Genomic DNA, 12671 nt, shown 5'->3' with positions numbered 1-12671 from the left:
CAGGGACAGGCTTTAAGGAGATTCTGTTGTAGCTGAACATGAAGATAGAAGCTTCAGCATGGAATTTGCCTCTTCTTGCTCCTTTGTAACTCTCATACTGATGTAGCTCCCCATTCGATCCTCTCATGAAGAGAATTTCCTCAAGAATCTCTCAATCCTAAAAGGGGCACTGTCCTATATACAATTGTATATAGGACATTTGTCCTATAAAAATAATTGGTTTAAGCTTTAAAACACTTTATGCCATCCATACACCAAATAGGGCCTGATTTATTTTCACCAAGGTTAAAACTGAGACTGAGTGCGTTGCGTGAATTAACTGGATATCAGTGCTCCGTGTCTGAGGACTGAAGTTCTGTAGTGCTGCTTCATATCTGTTTTGAACTTTGTGGAAAAAACATCGAGAAACTATTTCACAAGTAACCACTTCCTTTGGGTTTTAATGACTAAAGAGGTTTTGGGCTTGATGGCTGTGAATATAATAGGAGGGAAGTATCCAAGCTGAAATCTGTACTCTCAGATCTGGATGCATAACTTATTATTAAGCAAGCCACTCCTACCTTCGTTTTTAAAAAAAAAAATAAAAGCAATTTTGTTTGGGGAGAAAATGAGGTTGACTTAGGACAGCATTGTAAACTCTACAAACCTTACCCTGTGCTTTACTATCGGAATTGTAACACAATTCCAGGTACAGAAACCACATAACTGACTCATAATTGAGTTTAGCAATGTGGCTGCTCTCTCCATATGAGAAAGCCGAATCTTTGCCAGACGCCTGATTATTTTCTTGTGGTTCTAATTATACGTACGATTTTATATGACCTGCTGTTGTCTTCCATAGTACAATAGCTCACTTATTCTTAACGTTTGTCCCAGCGAGCTTTTACAGTGCTTTTCTTTTTCACTCACAGTTCATTGAAATTTAGGATCCCAGGAGTTAAATGAGACAGGATTACAGCAACACTGCGTTTAGTTAAAAAGGCATATCCAGTCTGCAACGTGAAGATTCCAAAAGCCTGCAGGAGCAGCCGTATTTCTGAATCCTTGTGTGCCAAAGTGTTACCTCCCCACAAAATAAAAAAAAAAACATAGAAAAACAGCTGCTGTCACAAAAACAACTTTTTACTCAAATTACGAGCAAAAAGCCGCCATTGAAATACACATGCAAAAAAGCAATCAGCATGAAAATGGGGAGCTTCTATTAGGCCACGGGTCTAAAGTGTTTTTGAAAGAGGATTTTAGCTTACTTTTCCATAGTAGTTTGTGGTTTATTTCAGTGAATCCAACCACCTTGATATTTATTACTCTTCATCCTCTGCATTGACTACCACGCTGTTTCTAGAACCAGCAGAGGAAAAGTAAAGTTCGCTTTAATAAGATGTTTGTTGCTCTGCCTCTCTTGTCAAGTTGTACTTAAGTTTTCAGTGCCCATAAGTTTCTCCAAAGGCTGTTTTTAGCATTTTCTGAAATATTTATGAGCCTTGAAGAAAGTTATGGATTCTCGTGGAGAAAATGTTTGAGAAAAATAAGGATTGCTTTCTGAGCCTCTGTGTATCTGGGTTTCAGATTGTACCATTTGTCAGGCTGAAAAAAATTAATAAACGATTGATTGCAATGAGTACTAAGACGAGCCTAAGGTCAACTCTGTTCATCTTGGAAAACATCTGCTGCAGTATGGCCAGAGGTTGGCAAGCTCAAATAAATGTTATGTCCTACAACATGGTTTAGATGGACTGTTAATTACAGAGTGCGTAACCTTTGTTTGAGAGCCCTAGAAAGGGTTTTGAACAGCGTGCTTCCAAAAACAGCCTTTCCAGACCTCCCTCACTCTGCCTCTCCCTGCCATACACTCGCTCTCCCTCTCTGCGCTAATAGCTCTTTTGTGTACAAGAGCCTGTGAAGAGGCCTGTGTGTCTGGCCTAAATAGGCCACGTTTCCGTGGAAACCTCTGCACACTGGATAGCTGACCTTTGACCTAGTTACTGAAGGCTCTGAATATGAGTACGGGGCAAACAGCTAGGTCACAATGGAGCCAGGCCAGCCAAGGGGCAATTTTGTCTCAGTTGCTGAACTCCATCAGTTTATTTACTAATGAAAATGTGTAAACCATTACTACAGAGTCTCGTCGTATAAAAAAATAAGCCACTCGCTTGACCCTTTCTACTAAGAAAAAGTGAAATTGAATCCAGGTTTTCTACTATTCCTGTTCTTAAGGTGGATATATCAGTCTTAATTCATGACGGACTGAATGAGTTTGTGCGATGCGCGGTACAATTGGTCTGGCAGTTCGGTATGCCTCAGGACAGAATTACAGCTGTTTTCATCTGTTGGCACTCAATAAATATAGCTGTCATGCTCATTAGATGTGCATGGACAAATTTGTAAGGCATTCTGTTACAAAGATGCCTAATTCATTTTCGGACTGTGTAATTGATTATTTCTGATTGTAACTTGAGTAAAGTGACCCGTATTCCTCAAAAACACATTCAAAGTAGTAAATGGAACATATTGGAAGAAAATGGTTGTAAGTATTTATGAAGTATTTAATTGCCTTATGCCTTTCAGTGGACCTTATGTTAGTATGTACACGGCAAGAATTCCATGGTTCAAGTGGCAACAGTTAAAGACATAATCTTCAATGTGTAAACTGTTTTTCTTAGTATTATTAGATACTTAAAACGATCAGGATCCAGGTCTTCCTGCGTTTCTTCGAGACCTGGTGATAACTGCAGATCGCACCAATTTCACCAGAATTAGCTGGAACTGCTGCATGTTGTTAATCTTTTTATTGAACTAAGTTGCTATTCTGTTTGTCATGCTGTGCTGTCTTTTAGAGTGGAACAAATATCCAAACTAAAGGCATTGACTAAATTGCAGCAACAGGAATTTTGTTTTTAAGCGCACGTCATTTGGAAACTCATTTCGGCATGCCAGTAAACCTTTAAAAACCAATGGAGATTGCTGCCTAGTCGTGGTGTTTTGAGCATCACATTGTATTGTGTTATGGCATAGTAATCACATTAAACCATCTCCACTACGTCTGGAAGTGTTCGAGAAGGACATACAGCTTGGGCTTTGTTTTTGGATTTGTTTACACGCCACTGAATGAGAGCAATCAAAAGTATATTTCAAGGCAGAAATACTTGTTTACCTTGAATAAACAACAACTCTGATTTAACCCTGCCCTTGAATGAGTGTTGCTTTTGAAAGGCAAGTCAAATGAAAACACAAAACTAAACATTCAGTTGCATTAGTAAGTCCTGGTAGTGACGTGCAGTTCTGGGTTTAGGTGAACTGAATTGCAGTACAGACCTTATATTCCTGACAGGAATGGGTTACACTGCAAATCATTGAGTCAACTCACTCAGAGTTCCATTTCTCCAGTCCTTTTAAACCAAAAAATAAATCACAACATGTGGATACCCTTGACACATGGACTTTTTTACATTCACAAAATGATTCTCTTCAACACCCGAGGACTTTCAATTGAGTTTGCCCTTGAATGAATAATCATTTAAGTTTGTACTGTCGTGTCAGTTCAGAGTAGCATGGCTGTCACTCGCATATGTAACCTTTTTCAGTAAGAATCAGTCGTCATCAAAATGTCACCACATTAAGATTGAGAATAATGAACTTTTTAAATAACTGGTTCCTGCGCTGAAACTTCTTCAGCTCCTATTTATGTTCTCGCTCTTTACAATGCAAGTGGCTGTTTACAGGATTTTTTTAAATGCCTTTTCTTATCTTGGCAGGGATGTAAGAGTCTGCAGTCTGCAAACACCGAGTACTCACCTCCTGCCCCCTCCTATCCCAATTAATTGCTAATTGGCTCAATGACCAGTATCGTTTGCCTAAGAATTGTCACCAATTACCCCTGGTGTACACAGTCCTCTGGAAACAATGGGCTTGAATTAAGACTGAGAGAAGGCAGGGGTGGGGGGGCCATTGTAATTGCTTTGGCCCTGAAAAGCTGGTAATTGTTTCTCTGCAAGTCAAACAGGAGGTGTTAATTGTGTGCATAATAGGTGATGAAAGACTAGGACAATGGAAGGGCTACCAGGGACCTGTCCTATAAAGGTTCCAAAGCCCATTGTCCTGTGTGGCTGTTCATATGTAGAGAGGATTATGGACCCTACCCCCAACATTTACACAAGCTGTGTGGGCTGTGTTATAGCACGGGGGTGGTAAGACAACAATGGAGGAGGTGGGGGTACCCCAGTGATACGTGATTGGCATTATCTCATGGCCTCACCTCATGGGAGCATTCCTCAAGGCAAGATGTCCTACCTCAGGCCTTAACTGAATCCTCAATTTCATTGGCCGCTTGTTAATTAGAACTTTTTAATTGCTTTCGGGCTCTGAAATTGTTGCAGATTTCGTTGCTTAAAATTTTGGACTAAATGATCTAAAGAGTTTGTTTTTGCAAGGTATTGTAATCAGTGGGACTTAAAGGCAGGGACAAATAATTGCTTTCCATTGGTGTTTTCTTTCCTGAGAATGTTGCTTTACTTGACTATTCCAGTAAAAATGAGCTGTCCATCCATCAAGGGAGTTCTGGTAGGGGTTATATCAGAATCACATCACTGAGATATTTGTGTTACAGGGAATTTAACAGTATTGTAATGATGCAGTAGCATTCTGATTTTTCAGTTTTTTAGCTTGTCTGAGTTTTGCAAAATGCTTTTGCAAAATTCTGCTGTTTTAAATAGCCTTCAAATGGGCAAATGTACCCTGTAGTGACTGTAATGGCTTTCCAAACCACAATTTTGTCTGAAACAATATTTGTATCTAAATAAAAGATGGGACTAATGTATCTTCATCACTTATGAAATTACAGGGCAAGTCATTGTGTGCATTTAAGCAAATGATGTCTTTTAGTTGAAGAGCGTCTTAAATGTTATTTATTAATAAAAAGGAGAGGTTTGGGGGCCAGGTTGTTTAACAACAAAGAAAATAACATTCCCCCAATTCAGAAAAAGTGAATTCTGCACATCGTTTGATTGGTGGGAGGGACATTAGTTTTTCATTTTGCAGCTGAAAAGTTTATTCTGTGCCATTTTTATAAAAGCTCAAAGTTTTCTGGTTTTAAAGCACTTTGGCCTGGTTGCTGACTTAGTTTTGACAAGTGACATCTCAGCATCTGTCCCACTCAGATGCTCCAGTGTTCACTGCCAGTCTGCTGGGCCTACTCTGCAAAGATGACAAAGATGCTTGGCCGTATTTTTTTCCCCTCTGAAAGAAATGAAACAATTATAACCAAATTCTGGCACGGATCATTCCAGAACATATGTTTTGTTCACTGTGGTCTAAAACCAAAGTGCTTTATTTCTTTCTGTCAGAATGGCTCCGTTCCTTTTTGGAAAACTTCTGGGAAACTCTGCCTGTTGCGTCTCATCTGTGCCCCAGTTTGTCGTGGAGCTCTACAGATGTTTGTATGAAGTGTTGGAAGCCCCAGAGGACAGGGAGTGATGAAGTGATCGGTAACGAATCACACTCCATTTCCAGAGTTGTCCAGACTGAAACTCTGCATTTAAGTTTCCCCTCACAGCGTTGCAAATAATTGGTCTTGTAGCTCAGCGCGATGAGAGAGTAGAAGCGAGCTCTTTTTCAGAACAGTGTGACCCATGCAGGCCTGTTTTTGATATTTTTTACATTGTTTTGAGCCCGCCTGCAATGAATTACCGTAGTCTTATCTCATTCAAGTTTTACTGTGCAGTTTGTCTGCCCAGAAGCTGATCTCCAGCTGCAGCATTAAAAAAATAACCGCCAGGTAATGTTTTGTGTTTTTCATTTGTCCTTTTCAGCCTGGTCCAGAAACCAAAATTAGAATAAGAATGAGTTCTTCTTTCTGATTGACTAGACAGAAGGACGGCCTTAGTTTTAATGCAGTTAAATCTTTTTTTTTTGTCTTAAGCTCGCCTTTTCCTTATGTAACCTCCCGTACCCCGTGTTGTTTGGATTATTTTAACCGTAGGCAGTATTAAGAGAATTTCAGAAGGATTATCAGGGTCCAAGGCCAGTGTAACCTCCTCCTCTTATTTCATGGAGTAACCTCCACGTCTTTGGTATCTGGAATGGCAACCACCAAGAGCTCAAACAAGTTAAAACGGCCGCTTTTCCCAGGATGTAAACTGTTGCCCTCCACTTGGTATTTATTTGATCATCTGCAGTGGAGGACAACCGAAAGAATTTCCTGTGGGTTTGTTTAAGAGGCAGGGTCCCTGAAAGTAAGCCGGTCTGTGAGTGGACCCGGTTATGGTGGGGAACAAGCCGTTCCCAATTTCCAGGTGGCAAAGGTGATAAGAGGTGACCTGGGATGGGAGATAAGTGTGTTTATCCAAACGCCGAGCCCCATATTGCCGAGCATCTGCTGCGAGCATTAGGATTTTCACATACGATACAACAGTTCCCCCCCCCCCTCCTCCCCATAACCCCTTTCTCCAGCCCCTGGGGCTGTTTATTTTGGCTGCGATCCTTCTGAGTCTCCTGCAGCCGAGCGTGCTGGGCTCTGTCGCTGGGCTCTCCCACCATGTGTTCTGTTTAAAAAGAGAAGCAGGAGGCTGGGGGGGGGAGTGGAATTGATGTTTTCAATTCTATTGTTTTTACCAAGATATTCATGTAGCATAGTAGCAATTAAAACCCCTGAGTGCCAGGGGCATAGGGGCGTACAGACGCCGGGTTAGACAGGAGAGGCTGGAAGGGAAGACTGGTGGTTTTAGCTGTGGTAGTTTGGTGGGTGGAGGCTTGGAGTGGGGGGTGACTGGCCTAGTAATTTTGAGCTGAGGGACCAAGAGGGGAATTAGTTTGACTTAATGGTTGCAGCTGAGAGACTGAAAGACGATGGCATTTAATGGTTGAAGTCAAGGCCTGAAAGCCTATGGAATTGGCCTAGTAATTAGAACCTGGGGAATGAGGATAATGTAGCCCCAGTTGGAAGGCAAGGCTTCAACCCTGGTATTCACACCCTAAAATCAGCGTGGAGGGGGTGCTTTTCCCGTGCTAGTGGAGTGCTACGTCCCAGCTGTCAAGAAACAATACGCTCGCTCTGCTCCGACGGTTTCGTTCCTGAGTTTTTTTTTTTCCTTTCTCTTCTGCTGTAATGTCTTTTCCATTTTTAACCCACAGTCTTATCCAAACTTCCTTCCTCGCAGCAAACTCAGTGATGAATGATGCTTTGACCCCCCTCCTCCACCTCAACCCCTCTCCCCATGAAGAAAAATGTTTTAACACTTTAAGAGCACGTTTTTAACAGTTTGGTTATCGAGTTTCAGATTTTTAAGTTTTTAGTCCATGAAAATTTGTTGACATGTTTGTGTAAATTAAAAGGCTGATGTACACCGTTAATAGAGATTGCCCATCCTGTTTTGTGGCTTGACTTATTTTCTTGATATTTTCTTCTTGGACCCGAACATTGAAATCTTAATACAGGTTTTTCAGGACAAATTCTTTACGTGACTTGGAATGGTGGACCGTATGTTCAGTCCTCTACTTTAGCAGACAAGCACCTTTTCCTCATGTCTAATGGTGGCGTTTGCAGGTGAGCCTGTTCCTCCGAGTCAGAAAAGAAGTCAGGTGGACAGAAAGCCAGATGAGCCTGCAGCTCCTTGTGGACTTGCTGTTCTACGACGTTACCATTCGACAAATCATTCGATCGGCCTTTTAGAACGTAAAAGATTGAACAGATATAGATCTTACTCTTGCAGAGCAGATCACGTGCTGCAGAAATGAGGATCGTCAACTCTTCAGACTTGGAAATGTTATTTTTATTTTATAAACAGCATACGGCTTTTAATAGACGTTCATGATTTAAGTTTAATGGATGGCCATTCTAGAACTTTAACGGTACATTTACAAACGTGTGCTGGGTGCAAATTACATAGCCGGCTCGTGTTGTTGGGTGCCCTGCGATTGTCTGGCTTCCTGTCCTGGGCTGTTTCCTGCCTTGCTGGGAGAGGTTCCGACTCCCTCGCGATCCTGAATGGGATGAGGTAGTAAGAAAATGGATGGATGTTGATGGTGACCATAGGTTAAGTGCTCCGAGATCCTTGGGGATAATAAGGTCTGTATAAATGCAAGTAGTTGTAAGAATGTGACTGTGCATGAAAGTGTGCAGGAGAAATAACAGGCTATGCAGTGTAATTAATAGCAAAAAAGACTGAAAAGTATGAACAGTATTTAAGGGGGGCAAAAGGTAAAAAAAAAAAGGAAGAACAGGGGGCTTTCTAATCATTTTAAAATGATTTTCAATTTACATTTTTTAAATAGAAATCCCCCCGTACAGGCGAGTTTTTACACTAGCACAATGCAGTTGAGCTATACTTTTCTGCACATGCAAATTTTGGGAAATGAATGCAACCAAGTATGACTCAGAGGTATCTCAGCCTCCACCCTGCCCCGCAAAATAGACTTTTTTGTTGTTTGCAGTGAAACCTGCCAGCAAAAGCCGTCGTCTTTGGAAATTGACAGCACAGAGTCAGCAAGTAGGAGCAGTCTTAAGGCTCATTAGCATGCTCACTCCAGTTTGATCAGGGAAAATGGTGCTGAACTCTAAACAGCCAAATGCACTTGATCACAGGGCATTCCCAAAACACGTAAATAGGTGCCTTTAGGAGATGTGGTGTCGCTTAGAGTCAGTGAGCAAGTCTAATGGATCAGCTGGTGAGCTACATTCAGGTTGCCAGGGTTTTAATGTCACGCCAGTGGGGGGGGGAATTGTGGGCCTCTTGGATTTGGCCCCACAGCACCAGCGAAAGTGCTGTGGAGCAGGAAATGACATCAGCCACAGAACAGCAGGGGGCGAGGCAGCGGAATTTAAGAGCCGAGTACACTGGCCCTCTAATGTCACAGACAATTTCCCTCTCTGTAGCCCGTGCGCCTAATGAGAGACAGCAATGCGGCTGTCTGCAGGTGGAAGCCATTACTGGGTGACCCCAGCACTTAACATGAGCACACCTGAGCCAGAGCATGTGGTCTTCCTGCTCCACAGTGTAGTTTTTTCTTTTCAGCTCTTGATTTGTAACCCATAAAATAATCAGAACTCGGCAAAGATCCCATCTGAGCAAATTTGACCATTAGGTATCTGGGCAACCTTGGCTCTTCCATTCACTGGGGTTTCTTTTAATCTCTTGACTCTTAAGGATTGATCAGAACAAAGCCCAATGGTATGCAATTGAAGAATCAAGGTTGCCTGTTCTTGATATACAGGATAGAATTTCAAGGTATGTAATCATTTGTTCTGGTCATATCTGATGCATATTTAAAATACTCTAGGTGACTGGAAGAGCATGTGATGGCCTTGCAAGCTTTAAGATAGAAAACTCTTGGAATCAAAATTCAAGGAATTCTTTCATTGTGCATTGTATATATGTTTATAACTTTTTTATATTTTTTTTCCGCATTTTAGTGCTGTACAAGTTTTTCCAGTGATTACCTATCACATGGCAGGTTAAGCTGATAATGCCAAGCAGACGGCCAACTCCCAGCAATGGGTGTCACAGATAAAAAAAAACAGCACTGCGCAACAAGAACCCTGCTCTGTGATTTTGAGCAGGCGGAAGCTAAGAATAATGACCTAATGGTTAAAAACTCCAGAGAATGACAAATTTGGGGGAAAAAAAAACACCATTGAAATGGCCATGGAAGTAGCTTCTATGCTAAAAAAAAAAGTTTTGAAGAAAGCAGATTTGTTTGTTTTAGGTCAAAAGGCCACACTAATTCACCAGGGTACCATTGGTTTAAGCAGCCCTCCCCCACCCACTTCTCCTTCTCCTTCTCTTCCTCCCAGAGCTTGTTGAGACTTCCTTCCAGCTGTTACCTCCTCCCCCCTCAACACACACACACACTCATCCCCGTCTTTGCGATGGGATCACACAGCTGTGCTCCCCCATTGCCACATTCCCTGACAATCCCTGATTTCACAGTCCCCACTATTCCGGAGAATTCACACACCATTCCCACTCTCCCAAAGGCTCATTCCTCACTGACAGCTATTCCCTGGCCCTCTCAGAGATTCCATAACATTCCTTTACAGGTGGCTGGGGCTGTTTGGGGAGGCGTTTTTAAAGTCAAAGCTTTAGCAGTTGTTCATAGCAAAAATGCCTCTCTATTGCGTATCTGCTTTTTTTTCCCTCCCGACATAAAATTTTATTGTAGAAGTATTGCATGCTGAGATATTGGTTTGAGAACTCTCCCCCTCCCCCCCTCTTGGCTTTTGGTCTGCCCCCCTTATTTTCCTTTCCTGTACAACCCTTACTGTTGGTTAGCATCAAATATCCCCCCTCCCACCACCACCTTTAAAATGTGGGGAAACAACAACTTTGAAATCGGTAGTGGTTTGGTTAAAAATCATATCCGCTTCTTAAAAGACAAATCCTTCCGTGTTCGTTTTCAATCAATATTTGGGCTAGGCGCCATGTTTAGGTTAAATGCTCACTGCATGTGGATGCTGTCTTCTGTGTGAGAATCTGCAAACTCTGTGCAAAGTAGCCAAGGCCGGTTGGAGCGATGTGCTTGGCTGGCATGGAGACAGGAGCAAGATAGGAAGAAAAACTCTCAGTTTCTTAACGTGCTGGTTCAGATCAGCCTGTAGAATGCTGGTCTGTTGCCAAGTTGAGTTCGCTCCTGTAGAATATTTCTGATTCATCAACCACTTTACATTGGCTCATTTCTTTGCATATGTAACCTGATTTGGTGACTTGTAATCTCTGCCCTGTCCCAAGCTCAGAACAGCCATCGTCAAGAAAAGGCTTGAGATCTAGCCGTTTGCTTGCGTTCAGTAGACACCCCCAGTCTGACGTAGCATGCCGGGCAGGCTGTACTGCCCCAGGATGCTTTGTTTTCCCTGCTGTTGAGTGGATTAGGCTGTCATTCAGTTTGTATTCAGTTGGTGCTGTTTGGTCCTATTTCCTGGCAGTTGTTGTGTTATTTTAACGGAGTGGGAAATCAAAACTGACCTTCGCGAGCTCCTTTCAGTGCAATTTCTTTAGTGGAGTCGCTGTTTGCTTCTGACCTGCACACACGCCATCGGACTCTTAATAGATAGAATTTACTTCTGATTTTTGCCTTGTAAGGAGCTTTACAGTGCAAAAAAGAATGCTGTATTGAAAAGAAAAACAAAGTAGAGTACTTGTCCCTTAAAGGAGTTGCTAAGTAACACCTGAGAGGGGAGCTGCGTCGGCAGGGGAGCGGACCTGATGAAGACTCCGCAGTCATAATGTTAATTTTGCTCTATGTGTTGCTGCATGAAATCGGCCTCTGCTTAGATCTTGCTCTTTTCTTCAGTGCTGAAGAAGAATCGGCAAACGCAGAAATTAAATTTGGATTCTTTAGCCTAAAATGGCTAAATTCCAATGCGCTTTTGTTTAAGTTGAAGCATCGTACAAGACAAAGGAAATTGCAGTGTATTGCAGTTAAATTATAAACACTGTTAGCACAGATCCAAAAGATAAAATTATTGGGGTTGTTATAAATGAGATTTGAAAATCTCGGTCTTCTCTGATGGTTGTGTGCAGCGTCATGAGGCAGCACTGCAGAAAGTTGTCCCCCGCAGAACGAGGCCTTGTTTTCGTTGGTGTAAGAAGCCTGGCATTAGTAGATCTTAAACTGCGAACAAGGATGTACTTGTGCAGTAAATCCTGCAGATAATTGGCGATTAAGATCACTTAAGGCCTTAAAAGTAAGAAGCAGAATTTTGAGAACCCCCTGCTGGCTTCACAGCGAGCCAGTACATTCTGTACAATGCTGGAGTTGTCATTTTCACGTTTTATGTTTGCTTTTTGCTGCTTTCTTTCACTGTTTTTTTGAGTTGTTCATTCCATTCCTCATCCCACAGTACCTGCAAATGAAATGGCCCCTCCTTGATGTTCCGGGCACAGCGGGCCTTAAAGACTCCCGATCTCCTACCCCAGGACACTTAGTGAGTATATCATTCTCCATCTGCTCTTGTGGGCTCCTGCTGTTCTGTTTCTTTGCCTCATTTGCCTTTTCAGCAAAAAGGACTGACGGAAGTCCTTTGACTTGACTGGTGAAAGTACTCCATGACAGTCTGTGGTAAAGGGTGCTATACCCAGTAAAACTTGAATTGAATATGACAAGCTCCCCAATCATTCTCAAAGGTTTTAACTGTTAAAGTGTGTCTGTTAGGGGGAGTGATAACCAGGCCTAGTTGATTTTATTAAATCATTCCGGAAAACTTAATTTTCATAAAAGAATAGGAGACTAACCACAGGCAAGCCTTTATAGCATTAGTGGCTTTTCTTGTCCACTTTCTGCATGTTGCAGTTTGTTTTATAATTCATTGAATGTTTTCTTTCTGTAATGCAAAACTCAGACGAAAAATTCAATTAAAAAATTGCAAACTAACAATCAGCAATTTTAAAACTGTAAATCCAGATTCCCAAGCAAACCTAATTTTCTGCAATGTATAAAATCTAGAAATCCAATAAATCAGAACTCATGTATCATGAAGGGAAGCTCTGTAGTGCCTATTAGTGAATATGAAAATTAACAATGAAAGTTACTAAGGACCCTGATATTATCACTGAAACCAGAACCTCTCTTTTTTTCTGAAAATCATTTTTGAGTCATTTAATAATAATAATTGCTTACACTTAAATAGTGCTTTTCTGGACCCTCCACTCAAAGTGCTTTACAGGTAACAGGGACTCCCTGCC

General features: G+C 41.8%; 1 protein-coding gene across 3 annotated transcripts in view; it reads left to right on the top strand.

Annotated features, from left to right (window-relative positions):
* tcf7l1a (transcription factor 7 like 1a) overlaps positions 1 to 12671 on the top strand; it is a 64284-nt gene that overhangs the window by 21458 nt on the left and 30155 nt on the right. For 2 of the 3 annotated variants that reach the window (XM_088624166.1, XM_088624165.1), the window contains exon 4: positions 11831 to 11914. The exons of the other annotated variant lie outside the window; for it this stretch is intronic. In XM_088624166.1, the coding sequence (XP_088480292.1) occupies positions 11831 to 11914 (84 nt within the window). The remainder of the gene's footprint in view (positions 1 to 11830; positions 11915 to 12671) is intronic. 3 annotated transcript variants of the gene reach the window in all.

The sequence above is a fragment of the Lepisosteus platostomus genome, chromosome 3 (genome assembly GCF_059453375.1).
Source record: "Lepisosteus platostomus isolate fLepPlt1 chromosome 3, fLepPlt1.hap1, whole genome shotgun sequence".
NCBI classification, from domain to species: domain Eukaryota; kingdom Metazoa; phylum Chordata; class Actinopteri; order Semionotiformes; family Lepisosteidae; genus Lepisosteus; species Lepisosteus platostomus.
The sequence above is the reverse complement of the archived record's forward strand: the minus strand, read 5'-3'. Positions and strand labels throughout refer to the sequence as shown.